At 33.0% G+C, this 16,945-nt stretch overlaps 2 protein-coding genes across 6 annotated transcripts; both read left to right on the top strand.

The window, feature by feature from the left end:
• The first annotated feature begins 53 nt into the window (after positions 1 to 53).
• Positions 54 to 3,710, top strand: LOC105963405 (proline-rich receptor-like protein kinase PERK3). Its single transcript, XM_012987804.2, has 9 exons — positions 54 to 688; positions 928 to 1,067; positions 1,167 to 1,264; positions 1,358 to 2,103; positions 2,197 to 2,357; positions 2,432 to 2,505; positions 2,599 to 2,746; positions 3,303 to 3,452; positions 3,539 to 3,710. The coding sequence occupies exons 1-9, from the start codon at positions 490 to 492 to the stop codon at positions 3,614 to 3,616; spliced, it is 1,794 nt and encodes a 597-aa protein (XP_012843258.2). The 5' UTR covers positions 54 to 489; the 3' UTR covers positions 3,617 to 3,710.
• Positions 3,711 to 6,506: 2,796 nt separating this feature from the next.
• On the top strand, positions 6,507 to 11,488 carry ACR3 (ACT domain repeat 3). 5 transcript variants are annotated; one of them, XM_012987795.2, is made up of 9 exons: positions 6,507 to 7,399; positions 8,030 to 8,140; positions 8,264 to 8,346; positions 8,479 to 8,524; positions 8,675 to 8,789; positions 9,288 to 9,355; positions 9,436 to 10,068; positions 10,203 to 10,307; positions 10,936 to 11,488. In XM_012987795.2, the coding sequence occupies exons 3-9, from the start codon at positions 8,282 to 8,284 to the stop codon at positions 11,257 to 11,259; spliced, it is 1,356 nt and encodes a 451-aa protein (XP_012843249.2). In that variant the 5' UTR covers positions 6,507 to 7,399; positions 8,030 to 8,140; positions 8,264 to 8,281; the 3' UTR covers positions 11,260 to 11,488. The 5 variants fall into 5 exon arrangements, with proteins under 5 accessions (XP_012843249.2, XP_012843251.2, XP_012843252.2 ...); XM_012987797.2 differs by having other exon boundaries at positions 7,130 to 7,575; XM_012987798.2 differs by having other exon boundaries at positions 7,176 to 7,484.
• The last annotated feature ends 5,457 nt before the right edge of the window (positions 11,489 to 16,945 follow it).

Raw genomic sequence — 16,945 nt, 5'->3', positions numbered from 1 at the left:
GTACGGACGCCAACCAGAAAATCATATTTCGGAGAAACCTAGGATGTTTTTTGTTTTTTTGGCTTTGTCTATTCAGAAACCCGCGAAAAAATGGTTTCTCTGGAATCATCTCCTTTGTTCGATCATCAGTGGGCGGCTGTATTTCCCGCGAAAACCCATTACGAATATCCAGAGAATATCACCTGGAAATATACTTGGGATATTCCTCTTCTCTTTATAGTTTATACCTTTGAAAAGATTAGGACAACAATAATGGTGGGTTTTGATGACGAGGTAAAAAAAAAATTACTGGTCTTGATGTGTAATTTTTAACTGGGTAGACCCTCACTATCAGATATCAATACCATTTTGCAATTTTGTCCATTTCTTGAAATTGATTGGATATATTGCCTTTGAGAAAGTGCACTTGCATTCAAGAAAAGATATATCTTTTTTTTTACTTTCTGTGGGAGTTTGGTTTTCTTGATTTTTAAGCCGTGAAATAAAGCTATGGACAGCAGCAATAATAGTTGTAGGGATAGTAGTGCTCTAATGCCATCACGTGTTTTAATTGTGTTTGATGCCACTAAAGATCGTAGTCATCATGAGTTTAGTCGTACCGTTACTAATCTACGAATGTGGGGTGGCATCGTTCATCCGGGCGATACAATTACGTTCGTCGGTGTGCTGCATAAAGTCTTGCACCCTAGTAAGTTTTTTTTTTTTCTTAAACGCTTTTCGAATATTATACTTTTTGGATGTGTTTGTTCTTCGATGTTCTGGAAGTAGGGATTTTAATCTTCATTCTTGATTTATTGGATGATTTTGTTTCAATACGAGGCTTACAGAAAGCGACATCATTCGTTTTTGTTTAATTTGATCTTATTTTAGTAGTCTTCGTTGTGTTACGCAATTCTTAATTTATTCGTCATTATTGTTTCTGCACAGTGGGTTACCAAATGGGAGTCGCTCCCGAGAATTTTCTCGGGGCAACACATATCCGAGCATTGGAAGAAGAAGTATCGAAAAAAGTTGATATGTATTTGGGAATGCTCCAGCTCAGCGCTGAAGAATGTGAAGGCGAAGGGGTAAATTCATTATACACCTTTCCATATTCCCATCTAATAATCTTGGTAGCAAATTGTCGGAATATTTCTTTCGTCGTGAAATAGATTCTCTGTACGCAGGTAGATATTGAAGTCAAGATTATTGCTGGAACTCCAATAAGAAAAGTTGTAATACAAGAAGTTGCAACCTATAACGCATCATGGGTTATCCTCGATCGGTAGCATTTTGTAATAAATATTCGTCATTAAATCTAACGACTTTTTTCCCCCCTTCTTCAAGAAATTCAACATTTATATTTTTACAACGACAGGCATCTGAGAAAGGAATCGAGGTTCTACCTTAAAAACATCCCATGCAAACTCGCACTAGTCCTCGATAACTTATCACTCGAGATATTAAGACCGTATTGTTCTAAAAAGGAAATCGATTACATCGAAGATAAGCACTTTTTCTCGCTCGCAAAGCGGGTCCCACTGCCACCGGTTAGTGATAACGAGAACAACGAACACTCAAAGTCAACCATAACTATCAGCTTCAACGAGTCAACAACTTCCATTGAGAGATCCAATATAGCTAAGGATCTTATAAGCTCACAAGACGAATTTGGAGAAAACCCTAACCGGGATATTAAATCTTACATCTCTCCTCCGATGCTGACGAGGCAACGAAGAAAAGCCGGTCAATACAATAATACAGGCTCCGATGCACCTATTTTGTGCATTGATTGTGGATTAAAAACAGAGATTGATTCGATGAGATATAGCTATTCCGAAATTCAGTTAGCAACGGATAATTTCTCGTCGGATAATTTACTCGGAGAAGGTGGGTATGGTTTTGTATATAAAGGCAAGCTTAAAAACGGGCAGAATATTGCAGCAAAAGCACGTAAGGAAGAAAGTACACAAGGGTTTTCGGAATTTCAATCGGAAGTATTTGTACTTAGCTTTGCGCGTCATAAGAACATTGTGATGCTTCTCGGTTATTGTTGCAAGGAGAATATTAATATCTTGGTTTACGAGTATATCTGCAATAAATCGCTCGAATGGCATTTATTCGGTGAGTAAAAATCTATGTACGTACGGAAAATTCCAAAAAATAATCGACATTCATTTTCGATGATTTTTTTTTTTTGTTTTTGGATGTTGGCAGAAAATACGAGCTGTGTTATGGAGTGGCACAGAAGATACGCTGTGGCGATTGGAACTGCAAAAGGGTTGCGTTTTTTGCACGAGGAGTGTAGAGGGAGTCCTATAGTTCATCGAGATATGCGGCCGAGTAATATATTGCTCACGCACGATTTTGTTCCTATGGTAAAATTTTAATTTTAAAACGAATTAAAACGGCATTTTTGTTTTGAGGGGTTAAAATGCGTCTTGATTAATAGCTCGGGGACTTCGGTCTTGCAAAGTGGAAGACGAACGAGGATGAAGTACAGTCAAGAATTCTAGGCACTCTTGGGTTAGTACGAAAAAGATTGCAACTTTATACTGAAAACATCCATTAAAAAAAATAATCGGACGAGTTTTTGTTGAGGTTTCTTGCATTGTTCAGATATCTTGCACCGGAGTATGCAGAAAACGGGATTGTTTCTGTTCGAACGGATGTTTACGCATTTGGCATTGTTCTGATACAATTAATATCTGGACGTAAGGCAGTCGATACTTCTAGCCAAGGCCAAGAATCATCTCTCCGGCAGTGGGTATGTTATTGTTATTATTATTAGGGTAAATTACAACCACTGAGGTATGGTCAAATTACGAAAACCCCCTCCTGGTTGCGTAATTACAACCACCCCTCAACTATATAAATCTTCTTACACGTCCATCCTTACGGTTTCAAATTTAGTGGAATTTTCGAGGTTATATAGAATATTATCACTTTTGTACCCGTTTTATCCCATTTGAACTCCACTTTTTGAAGAAAAATGATCATAATATGTGTTTTTTGGCTTGTATATATCAGATTGTGGTGCATCATAAACTGTATTTTTACATAAAACGAGTACAAACTAGAGCACATTCCATGAAATCTAGATGATTATGTTGAATTTGACACCATAAGGGTGGAGGTGTAAGAAAAAATCATAGTTGAGGGGTAGATGTAATTATCCAAACAAGAGGGTTTTTTTTGTAAATTGACCATACCTCAGGGGTGGTTGTAATTTACCCTTATTATTATTAATTTATATTAAAGTTAGAAATTACATAGGCAATTTTTTTTAATCAGAATATATTCTACCATGGTATTAATTTCAGGCGTTACCTCTAATCGAGACACTTGCATTACACGAGCTCGTCGATCCTCGTCTCGGTGAATCATACAACACGTACGAACTGTACAACATGGTTAGAACATCGTATTTATGTGTCCAAACCGACCCTCAGAGGCGACCATCGATGGCAGAGGTATAAATTTTTTTTTTCTGCTATTTTAATTGCAACGTCGTCACTAAAAATTAATGTCTTTGAACGAACGTTTTTAATTGGTGCAGGTGTTGCGATTTCTCGAGGGAGAAAGCGATCATTTTCAACACTTGACGGACCAATTCATACCTCACTATAGTAAGTAACTTCGTTCGATAGAAGCAACTTCTTTTCGTGTATGTTACAGTTTTCGGTTTCGATTTTCATGTACTAGGTTTGTGTATGTGTACTAGGTTTATTCTTGAAATAAGGGTGTTTGTATTATGATTATTGAATATCTTTTTTAAATATTATTTTTTATATATTTAAATAAATTATTATTAGAAATTAAATGTGAATAATACATTTGAGACAACAATGATGGGCAAGTAATGATTGATCTTATTGCAATTGTGTGTGCCTCTTAGGATTGTCCCATGTAATGTAACAACAGTGTCAACCACAAGTTGTGGCCTTTGTTTCACTACAAAATAATTATTATAGATAAGGTTTATTTATTTAATATTTTTTTTTTTTTACTTTTTCCATCTTCACTCACCAACTTGACCTTTTCGAATATTCTTTTTTTTTTTTTTTTTGTCAATAATTGAGAGATTTAGATTTCTTTTTATTTTTTTCCCAGTCACTACTCTCTTGCTATTTTCTGGTGATATTTACCCAATAAAGAAACAAGTCTTTTTGATTATTGAGTTAATTAGTAGTGGAAAAAAATTTAGGTTATAGTTTTTTTTTTTTGTTTAATATAATTTTTTTTTATGGGAGAGAGAATATATAATTGCATCAAATAAATTTCTTCATGCAAAACATGATATTGTATGTTATTTCCAACTTGCATAAAAAATATAAAAAGAATAAAATAAAATAAAAATAAAAATCCAAGTAAACAAGTTGTTTCTTCTCTTTTGTAGTGTTTTCAACAAGTGGGAAATATTCAATCAATTATGATATATGAAGATGCTAGATAGGGAGGGTCCCTTTTCAATAACTCAAAACATATATTCTACTTTAAATTTTCTACATCTCACAATATATATATATATATATATATATATATATATATATATATATATATAAAATAAGTCCATACTTGATTCTTTATGGATTCTGCATTTGCATTAACCTTTTAGATTCTAAATAAAATTCCACAATTTTTTTGGACAATGTCAACTTGAGATTGAGATTCCCCATTGGAAATTAAAAAGGATAATATGGAATATATATATATATATATATATATATATATATATATATATATATATATATATATATATATGTGTGTGTGTGTGTGTGTCCCCTATTGGCTACTGATTTGCTTTGCATCTTCAACCATTAATATTCATCTGGAATTTAATGCTTTCTGGGGTAGGTTTATTGTGTGAGAGAGATTCTATTATGTAGCTTTATTTATTTATTTTATTTATTATTATTCTTTTTTGTTTTTAATTTTTTTTGGTAGCTTGAATCCTTGTTAGAAACCTATTTGATTTGAGATAGCATAATTCCAACAAGTTTGACTTGTTGTTTGGCTACACATAAACACAAAAAGCTTTCTGAATCTCTCTCTCCCCCCCCTCCCTCCCTCCTTCTATCTCTCTCTCCGTTAGCCCATCTCCAACGGTCGTTTAAAAATTGATTGTCTATATCTATAATTTCAGAGACGAAAAGTGTTATATACACCATTACTTTTAACCTCACACTCCAACAACATTGTTTATATTTTACACAATTATCATATTTTATTTATTTAGAAAATTTTAGTTTAAATTAAATTAAACAACTATATTTCAACGAGCAAGTTCGAACGACCGTACTGTAACGACCATTTAAAAAATTATTTGAAATAATTATATTATTAATAAAAAATAATATTTCTTAATAAAAAGACTAAATTCGAAAAATTAAATTCCTAAACAACTTTGAATAACTATAACTATATATATATATATATATATATATATATATATATATATATATATATATATATATATATATATATATATATATATGTGTGTGTGTGTGTGTGTGTGTGTTGAAAGGGGCGGGTTTTTGTAAATTTATTATATTTTATCTTTACATAATTTGTTAAATGGTAAGTTTGGTTTTTCAAATTTGAGAAACCAAAATTACAATTAAGCAAGTTTTGCATTTACCCATTTTGTTATTGGAGCTCTATTTTTTGGATGGAATTATGTAAAAAATGTAAAAAAATAGGTTTGCACAGGTTTGCACACCACGTTCTCCCCGAATAGATAAAGAAGATCTTAATTAGCTAAAATCATAAATTAATATTCAATTTTTTTTTTTAAATTTTATTTAATAATTAGATTTGTTTGGTTATATGTAATGGAGTATGTGAAACTTAAGCTGGAATGTGATTCTGTTACTTATGGTGCACAAAAATTGTGCAAAGTTTGAGATGATACCACTTACTTAATTTATTCAATTTATATTAATATTTGTATATATATATGTGTTAAATAAATATGATGCATGGTGGATACTTATCTACGTACCATGATTAAGTTTAATTTTGATTCCAATCATGGTTAGAGGTTTGATTAATTAATTAATGTGATAGAAAATAATAATAAAAATAAACAATATAATCAATCATTGGTCTATAGGTTCCAATTTTGGTGTACCTAAATAATTATTTGCTATCAAATAATGGAATTTTACACGTAATTATTTAGATGATAGTTGAAATATTTATACGAAACAATAATATTAAGACCTCAAATAGATTGGACCAAAATCAATATATCTGGAAATTTTGTGGGTCATAATGTATTTCTCTCAAAGTAGGTGTAATTGGCACTTTTCACATTCAAATTACATGTTATTGGCATTTTGCATCCTTAAATAAAAAAAAAAAATAGGATAACACACCCTCCAATTATAATTTACTTGGCAAAGTGGATCCTAGTTCAACTTTCGGCTAAAAGTGTAACCGACGACCCCACACCAGCAAACTCCACACCACCAGTTTCCCGCCAAATCTCGCCGAAATGAAGCTTCCAGCAATGGCAAAACCTTATTCACAAATGGTGCTAATTTCCGTGATTTCATCGTCCCGCAAAAAAAAAAAAACTCCCTGAGCCTTGTGCCAACGACGCCTCAGTCTACCACACCCTAGGAAATTGGTCTTCTTTGTACTATACTATCTTCGGTTACACGATGATAAGCCCGTTGTTGGTTTTCTCGGTTACGGTGCGTTTTATGTAGACAACAGAAACTTGTCGAAGCTCGAGCTAAATACAATTTGAAAATCCCATTTCGGTTATAATTGAAGGGTGCATTCTATATTTTTTTAATTTATGGGTGCAAAGTGTCAAAGTCATGTAATTTCATGGTCCGAACTGCCAATTACCTCTCAAAGTGGAGTCAAAGCGAAGAGCCGAACGTGTCAGACACGCGCTACATGGAGCGTGAGAGAGAGGCAGGGAAGTTGCTACGTAGGAATCCACTGTTAGGTCGCCGCGTCATTATCTTAATACAGTATTGAATTAGTATTAGCTGTACTTTGTCCCGACACAGTAATTAATTACTGCTAATCTCGTCTTATTTAAATGGCACGCTTCCCTAATATCTCACGCGCGTTGTCCACACTCGCCTCCCATCACTCATCCATGCACCCACTGCCCCTTCTCTTCTTCTCCACCCTTTTTCTTTTAAATAAATTAAAAAACCCAAGAATACAGATTCTCTCTCTCTAACCCAGTGTTGTAGAGAGAGAGAGAGAGAGAGAATCAAACAGCGAGAGAGTGAGTAGTAGTGGGGGGTAGTGCTCTTCCAACGTCGAAAGTTCTTATTTTTATTTAATTTTTAATTTGAGACAAGTTCAGTTAATACGTCATATTTATATATGTGAAGCCAACTGTCAAGTGTCAACTGCAAAATAATGTGAGCTCTTCCGATTCTGAAATAAGGTAAGCGAATTATCCTCTCTCTCCTTTTTCTGTGTGTGTGTGTGTGTGTGTGTGTGTGAGAGAGAGAGAGAGAGAGAGAGTCAAGGTAATTTCTCAAGCCATCAATTAATTGATTTTGGTAGCAAATTCCCTGTTTCTTCTCTGTCGATTTCACTTACTTTGCGAATTTAATTGAGGTAAATTTTTTAGAGATAAGCTTAAAGACTGGATTTTTATGCGGTGGCGGTGGCGGTGGTGGGGTTGGGGTGGGGTGGGGTGGGGTTGATAGGGTTATAAACCATCCTTACAAAAATTCACAAACTATATTCTTGTAACAAAAAAAAAAACTGCTCTGTTGGGATAAAAGCTGCACTAGTAATTAATTAGCTGTCTTTAATTTTCTTGATTTTGTTTCAATTCACAAAACCTAGAACATGCCAGCATCTTCAAATCTCTCTTGTCTTTAAAATTAAATTAGTCCAACATTTAATTGTTGCACCCTTTGAATAGATTGAGCCCATTTTGCAAAAAATGATAAATTAATATGTCTCAATTATGCTCTGTTAGATATTTTTCGAGAAGTTTAATACCTAATTTCGGTAGATTTTTGGGGTTGTATTAACTATTTATGATTAATCATCTTATCTGCAGTTAGATGTACTTGTCACAATGTAAAGGTGATCTCGAATAAAATGTGCTGCACTTGGTGGGAAATAAATTAATTTTATCGCTCCGAAGGTCTGTACATCTTCCTCATCCAAGGTAGTACTCGAGATCTCGTTATTCTTCGATTGTAGCAATTCATTGAAACTCGAAAAAATTGTTTCTTGAATGTGACGTGACGTGCTTTTCGGTAATTAATGCTCGTCTCGCTTTGTGATGCAGGGAAAAAAAAAAAAAAAAATGGGTTCGTGGGCGTACTTTGATCCCGAGTATGAAACGTTGAGCATAAGAATGAACCCTCCACAGTTCAGTTTCAAATCTCTTCCCTATTTTACGATTCGATACATAATGCAAAATGTTTAGTCTTTCGTAGAAATATTTAAATTTGATTCGGGTTTTTTTGGCTGCTTAATTTCGCCTCGTTTCACGTGTTTCAGGGTTTCGGTTGACAACTCTAGCTGCAAGGAGTGTACTCTGGTCAAGGTATATATGTTCGACCAAATTACTCGAAAGTTCTCAAATCTTATTTTGCATCTTGATTCGGGTTGCTTTAATACTCGGATTTTTAGATAAATTTATTCAAAAATATTACCTAATCGTCGGTAAAATGTTTTTTGTATGAGTAATAATTAGGTTGACAGCATGAACAAGCCAGGTATACTGCTCGAGGTGGTTCAAATACTAACCGACTTAGATCTCATAATTACCAAAGCCTACATTTCTTCCGACGGGGGATGGTTTATGGATGGTATATATATATGCACTCTTTTTCTTCTAATTAAAGCTATTCGAATACTGGATATTCCGATTTCGATCGGACGCTATGCTTGAAAATCATTCATTGAACTGTATAATTTGAATGTCCAATCACGACTTCGAAATTATAAATAATAAACCCTGTTCACTGTATTGATAAACATACATTATCGGAGCTTATTGCATTTAGTACCCATGTGTTATATCATAATTGCTAAAAGAACTCCCCATATTATAAATACTTGCGAAAACCCCCCTATGATGCATTTTTTTAGCTCTAAATGGTGAGTTTTTAGGGGTAGTTTTGCTAAAAAAAAATTGCATCACGGGGTTTTTTGTTGCTAATATTTATGAAATGGGGATTTTTTAGCAATTAGACTAAACACAAGGTTGTTGAATGCAATAAACACCCCTATATTATTATACTCTCGTTATGTTCATGCAAGAAGATAAGCAAGCACTGACTATTGTCTTTATTCTTTCTCGACAGTATTCCATGTCACCGATCAACAAGGGCAAAAGATTACCGACACCAGAACCATCGAACACATCGAAAGGGTACCTTTTTTTTCCCTAATTAAATAAGATTTTTTTTTTTTGGTATGAAACCTCGATAAATCGAAGTCTCGATTGTATAGGCTTTAGGACCGAAGGGAAACACGTCGGGAATATTAAAGACGTGGCCCGGGAAAAAAGTCGGGGTCAACTCTATGGGAGACTACACCGCTATAGAGCTAATCGGTAGGGACCGCCCTGGACTATTATCCGAGATTTCTGCTGTGCTGGCGAATCTCCAAATCAATGTCGTTGCAGCCGAGGTCTGGACGCACAATCGAAGAATCGCGTGTGTTCTCTACGTGAACGATGACATCACCAATCGTGCGGTGGAGGATGAGTCCCGATTGTCCGCTATGCAGGACCAGCTCAAGAACATACTCCGCATCGGCGGCGGTAGCGATGACGATGATAGTGTACTGGGGCGTACGAGTTTCTCCGTGGGGTCCACGCATGTGGACAGGAGGCTCCACCAGCTCTTGTTTGCTGACAGGGACTACGAGGGCGCTTACGTGGCGGGGAATGACGATGAGGCGGACTGTCCGATCAAACCGAAGGTCACGATCGAACGGTGCGAGGAGAAGGATTACTTTGTGGTGAATGTGAGGTGTAGGGATAGGCCGAAGCTCATGTTCGATATCGTGTGCACGCTTACGGATATGCAGTACGTTGTTTTTCATGCGAGCGTTTCTTCTGAAGGACCGTATGCCTCACAGGTGTGTGTGTGTGTGTGTCTTCTCTTTCTCTCTCTCACACACATATACACGCACGCACGCACGCACTATTTGTTATACGTAATTTATTTAATTTTCTGATGTAATTGCGGTTTGTGGATCTTTCGATTTTGTAGGAATACTATGTACGTCACATCGATGGATTCACTTTGGACGCGGAAGCCGAGAAAGAGAAGGTTGTTAAGTGCCTCGAAGCAGCGATTAGACGAAGAATAAGTGAGGTAAATCGAAATAATCCACTTCACTAAATTATTTTTTTATTTTTTTTGCTCGTTCTTGTTAATCGATTAATATCTCGATATAGGCACACCTAGTTTCTCATGATGTTAGTTTCGATTTTCGTAGTGTTTCGAGGCTTGTTTTCGTTATATTTTGGGAAAAAGATGTTGTGGAGGAAAAATTGGGGGTTTATTGCACTTAGCACCCCTGTGTTTACTCTAATTGTCAAAAAACTCCCTTTGTTGTACGTATTAGCAAAATCCTCCCTATGATTCGAGTTTATTAGCAAACTACCCCTAAAAATGCATCATTTAGGTGGTTGCGTAAATAAAATTGCATCATAGGAGTCTTTTGCTAATATTTATAACACGAGGGTTTTTTTAGCAATTCGGAATAACACAAGGGTTCTAAATGCAAAAAAACTCAAAAATTTCGAGATTGAAATTAATGTTTAATTATACATTGGGAGGAAATTAATTTAATTTTTTTTTTGTCAAATTATGTGTGAGAGAGAAACTTCTGAAATTAATTTGGAATTTTATTTTTCTTGAAATGCGTAACAAACGTAATATTTATTTTGAGCAGAAAAAAAAAATTAAGGATCTAAGTTCCGAGTTTGAATATCGACAGGGTCTGAGCTTGGAACTATGCGCAAAGGATCGAGTAGGACTTCTCTCAGAAGTGACACGAGTTCTTCGAGAAAACGGGCTATCGGTCACAAGAGCCGGGGTGACAACTGTCGGGGAGCAAGCCATGAACGTATTCTACGTCAGTGACGCTTCGGGAAAATCAGTGGACGCAAAAACTATCGAAGAATTACGCAAAGAAATAGGGCACACGATGATGCTAAATGTCAAAAAGGCCCCTACTAATGCTGCCAAAGCACTCGACGCAAATGGATGGGGCAAAAATAGCTTCTTCTTCGGAGGTTTGTTGGAGAAGTTTCTCACTTGAACGAGGTTTGTGCATGCATGCGAAAAACGTTTTAATTTAAATGAATTAAAAACATTCGTCCTACGTAGTTGTTGTTATGTTTTTTTTTTTCCGGAGATTTTTACGTTGTTGACAGCTTTGTCGGAAGCTTTCTTTCTGTATGTTACGTTGTGAATGGATCAACTGTGTTGAACTGTACAAATGGAGATGAGTGTATCGAAATAAAACGGGTTGTACAATTGTTATTAGATTTTTTTTTTGTTGTTTGATCCTAACATTGATTGAGAATGTAAACGAGGTTATTTGAGTAAAAAATCGGACTAAGTTTGGACCGAATCGGTGGATCTTGGGCCGAACTCTTAGATTTGGGCTTCAGATTGACGGAAGCAAGTTCACTGGGCAGAAGCACTAGGCTCGGAGGCCCAAGTAGTATTAAATAGGGGCCCAGAGGTTGTTCGAAGAAAAGGGCCCGGCCCGCACTCGAACCCCGCAAGTTGGGGAAGAGTACCAGAAGCAGGGCCGGACCCATGTGTAGGCTTGGGGGGCTTCCGCCCCTGCAATTTTTTCTCTCTTTTTTTTTTTTTTTTTTTTTTTAAGTTTTTTTTTTTTTTTTTTTTGGTATTTATCTATTAATTAATAGACTTTGGCCCTCAAGATTTAAATTTTTGTACATTTTAGCCCAGAAAAAAATATTTTTTTCTTCTCTTAATTCACACCCATATTTTGGCCCTCCACCAAAATGCCCCTAGGTCCGCCCCTGACCAGAAGAATAAAAATGTGTGGTATAGGTGAACGACTGATTTAGAGCTGTTGAGAAGTCAGATTTGAGGATAGTCTCCAAAAATAGACGAAGACGAGTGACAAATCATGATCGGGGATCATGCAATCAAGGTCCACATATAAAAATCCTCTCAATAAACGAATGTAATGGCACAATGAGGAACACATTTTTATTATACCGAGCCCGTGCGAGAAGAAGAGCACGAATACGATGATGACACGTGGAACGCTCACACTTCATGTGGGTCCGAAAAAGTGGCTCAAATCTAAGGCGACGATTTTAAAAGCATTGGGAGAAGATCTATGGAACATCGTGGCACGACATTCGAGAAGGATGTCGAAATGATGGAGGCGTGTTGCAAATAATCACTTGGTTATCGAGAGCTATTAAATGAGTGATTATATTCGATACGTTTTCTTATTCTACAGCGAACCACTTCGTCAGATTCACTAGAGAATAGGGGGAAAGTAGATGACGTGGGTCAGTTGGAATTTGGAAACAATCCAAATGGGTAATTATAAAAGAGGTTCAAAGATTATAATAAATTATCTTTTAATTTTTTTAATTTTTAAAAAATTTTTTTTTGCGTCCCTGTTTCGGTTTATTGTCTCCACAAATTCAAAGTTAATAATATGCAGACAAAATCCAGGAATCATTGTCATATTCCCCTGACCAATAATTGTAAACTAATCCCATATTATCAAGACTTGTCGGAATATAATCCCCAATTAATAATAGGATGAAATTATGCTAATTAATTTTATTTTATTTTATTTGGGAGCAAGAATGCATCTGGACTAGAACTAGGCATAGATTCAAATCTGCATGTACAAAGTATGTGAATTCTGATGTAATTGGTCAAGAAAAAGTGTTTTCTTTTAGTGGAAAATAGACGATAAAATTCATGTACTAAAAGAGTGAAAAGATAAGCAAAAGTTCCAAGAAAATAGTCCAATATATAATCATTAAAAAATAAAAATAAAAGGAATTAATTTTTATGTGTCATAAGATTTAACCAATTTTTTCAAATCAATTTTATCAATACATTATCCTTTACGCAATGTATTCTATATATATTAATTATATGTATGGAGTCAACTTTGAGTAAAGGGTAAATTGAGTACCATCTTCATATATGGAGTCTATCAAACTTCAAATACAGTAATTATAATGGTCTAATTAATTAATCTATCGGTAGATGACAAACTAAACAACTTAACAGGGTGTTTGGTTAAACTTATAAGCTGTGAAAAGAGCTTATAAGCTCTTAAAATGTTTGGTAATTTAAAAAAAAAGAATCAAAAAACAAGTTGCTAAAGAATTAATAAATGATTTATAATAATTAAAGTAGCGCCACAATAGTTTTTCTCGATGTTTTGAGATCCGGATCGGACCGTTTTAACCGCAAATATAATCCGGCAAATATTAAGATTATTATTATTCAAAATAAAATAAAAAAAAGTTGGAAAGAAGAATTTAGAAGCAAAATCGTCAAGTATACAATATTAGAAGTGCACGCATTATATATTGCCATAACTATAAGTAGTTGAAGCTTCCTTTTAATAATTTTATTTATGTTTTATTCTAAATTAAGATACTCTTTGTAACTTGTAATAATTCAATTTGTTTTTCATTGTCAATATTCAACAATGTTCCATCCCTCACAAAGTCAGTGCCCATAGCTTATAACCAACTCCAATTTTGTCATTTTTATTTAATTACAATATTAGCCCTTGTCTTATAAATCGGCAACTTCCTCCTCAACATCTCCGATCCGACCGACACATCGCGTGGCAGAGCTTCTTCAATCCGTATTATACACTTCGTTTTTTCTGCCATCGAAAATTAGCATACTTTCGAAAAAAATGGTTTTTTTTTTTTTTTTTTCGGAAGTGGAAAAAAATAAAAAAAATTATTGACATGGAAAAATAGAGTAAATGATTCCCACTAGTTATGACACACACACACGGCTACGTTTTTTCACAAAAAGAATAATTGGAACTTTCTGGACTTTAATCCTCCACCATTCTTTTTTTTGTTAATTGCGTCCCAAATTACTATTGTTTTGAATAGACATAAATCAATTATTCATCTATTTTTTCTTTTTTTTTCCCCCTATTTATTTCTCCTATTTTTGTCACAATGCAAATTCACCATCACATCAAATTCATAAAATAACATACTTTTGGAGCCCCACTCATGTCACTCTAATTTGATCATTTTCCTTTTAATTTAAAGGATATGATTATGAAATAATGTCTTCATTTGAAGGGGTTTTGAGGGTAATTTCGGTAATTCACTCGACTAAGATAGTGTTTGGTGTTTCATTATATAATTATTGAACGAGTCGATTGGATTTGGTATTGGAAATTACAATTATTAAAATCTAATACTAAATGTTATTTATGTTGTGTCCCTTAATTTAACATTCACAATAGTCTTTAAACATGATTGTAATACTCAGTCCCGATGAAAACTCTCCGAAGATTCAAGTCAACTCGATTTGAGTGAAATATTCCGAAAGAACTTCAAGAATGTGATTAAAGAAAAATAATAAGGAATATATCAAGGCTCAGAAGTAGTTATATTATTCATCAAATTAATATGGACTTGGGCTAATTAAATTTGATTTAATTAATTAAATCCAAGTGAGCCACTATTTGTAAATGTTTAACTATTTAATAATATAAATTTAATAGTGATAAATGATAGTCCCACATAACGATGCACTTTGACTACATACTACGATTGTGTTGAGATTTGTACTTCTAGACTTCTTCTAATACTAATCTATATAATATATAAAAGTTGAATTCCATAGCTAATTGATTGACATTTGGCAATTTCAATTGATGACATGTCCTCAATTTCATCCCATGTGGCGAATTGATTGGTGGAAATAAATCATAAAAAAATATGTCATCATTTTCCAAAATTAAAGGTAATTAAATAAATTTAATTATTTTCTTAATCTATTTATATCCTACCATTTATAAAATGCTCTAAATATATCAACTTTCTTAGAAACCCTAAATAAATTTATTTTTGAATTTAATTTTATAATTAATTTAATTTGAATTTAGTTAAATTCGATTTAAAATCTTCCCTTATTATAATTGCATGATTGGTGGTGTTACGGATTTTTTAATTTTAATTCATAAAATTGAATTTATATTAAAAATATATATTGCAAAATAAATTATTTGATATTATACATTTCACATGAACATGAGAATATGTATTTTTTTACTAATTTAATATTATATATTAATATTATCTGTAAAAAAGAAAGATACATGTTTGAATTTACTATCTTGCGAAAATTGACACTATTTGTTATGCCATGTGTAGAGTAATGTACTCCCAATTATTTACCATATTGAAAATTATACTACATGAATTTCATGTTATTATTTAAATAATTATTTTTTCTTCACTGAATCCAGTGACAATAAATTTTACGATTGATTTAACTTTTTAAATTATATACTAATCAAAATACAAATTTTATCATAATTATACTAATAAATTGAATAACCTAAGTTAAGTTTAATCAATTCATAAAAAAAAACAAATTGATTTTATATAATTCAAAATATAATAATTCTAAATCTTTGGAATTAAATTTGTTTATCCACTTTATTTAATGGCTAACATTAAGAATATCAATTTTAAAATAATGATCGTATATACTATATATTGTATTCCACTAATAAGTATTTCATTATAACACTAATAAATATAATGAAGTAAATATCTACAACAACTCCAACCAAAAGTATCAAAATGAGTTTGCAAATATTTATGTGCTATTTAATATTTTATTTTGATATTTATCTAAATGTATTTGCTTCAACCATAGATATTAAATAGTTGTTAATTAAATATATCTAATTGCCACATGTTATTTTCTAAATGGACACTGAGGTGGTTAAATTCATAACTCATGTTTGATATTTTATTGTGCATGATTGCATAATGTATTTTTACATTCTTAAAGATGAAATGTCAAAATACCTCATTTCGTAACTCTATTAGAATTAAAAATTACTATTTTGGAGTATACAAATGGTGGTTAAATGTTTTGATAGCTCATTTAGTAATCCACTCGAAGTGCTCTTGCCGTAAATAGTTTATATTAATAATTCCCCTAATGTTTGTTTTCGTATTACACCGACCCCCTTATGGTATGATTTTTCAAGGAATTTTTTTACTACGTGGAATATTCCAATAATGCTTATTATATATACCCTACACACACGACATTTCTTTATGGTACTTTTTAAAGACAAAAATTACACTCAGGTGAACTTTACACGAAATCTTTATTCTTCTTAAATAACACTTTCACAAATTTTTATTATTACCATGACAAGCCTGAGGGTAATTTTTTTAATTTAAAAAGTACGATAAAAGAAATGTCACGTTTGCAAGGGTAGAATCCATATTTTTTGGGATATTACATGGAATAAAAAAGAATCCGTAAAAAAATCACACCATAAGGGGGTCGTGTAAGACAGAAACAAACATCAGGGGGGTTTTGGTATAATCACCGATAAGTGGAGGTGTTTTCTATAATTTAGCCTAAGTTCAGAAGGATTTTCATAATTTATCATATTAACAATGATTATTGTTCTTTTACGTCTTAACTTTTGCTTATACCCTTATAATATTTTGAAAATTTTAATATCAGTTTGATAATATAATTAAATATTAATTTCTAATATATTTAATATGTGTTTTTTTATGGTTCAAGTACCACACATAAGAAATTTTATATAAAGGTTCGAGATTGAATATAAATGTTCTATTTTATACTAGATAATAGATCATTGCAAAAAGAATTGTTGCAAAATCAGAATTTGTGATTAATATTAGCATTAGAATTATAATTATAATTATAATTAAGATTCTTTGAATTAGTAT

Source organism: Erythranthe guttata, chromosome 3, assembly GCF_056151865.1.
Source record: "Erythranthe guttata isolate IM_541 chromosome 3, IM_541, whole genome shotgun sequence".
Lineage (NCBI taxonomy): Eukaryota > Viridiplantae > Streptophyta > Magnoliopsida > Lamiales > Phrymaceae > Erythranthe > Erythranthe guttata.
The sequence above is the reverse complement of the archived record's forward strand: the minus strand, read 5'-3'. Positions and strand labels throughout refer to the sequence as shown.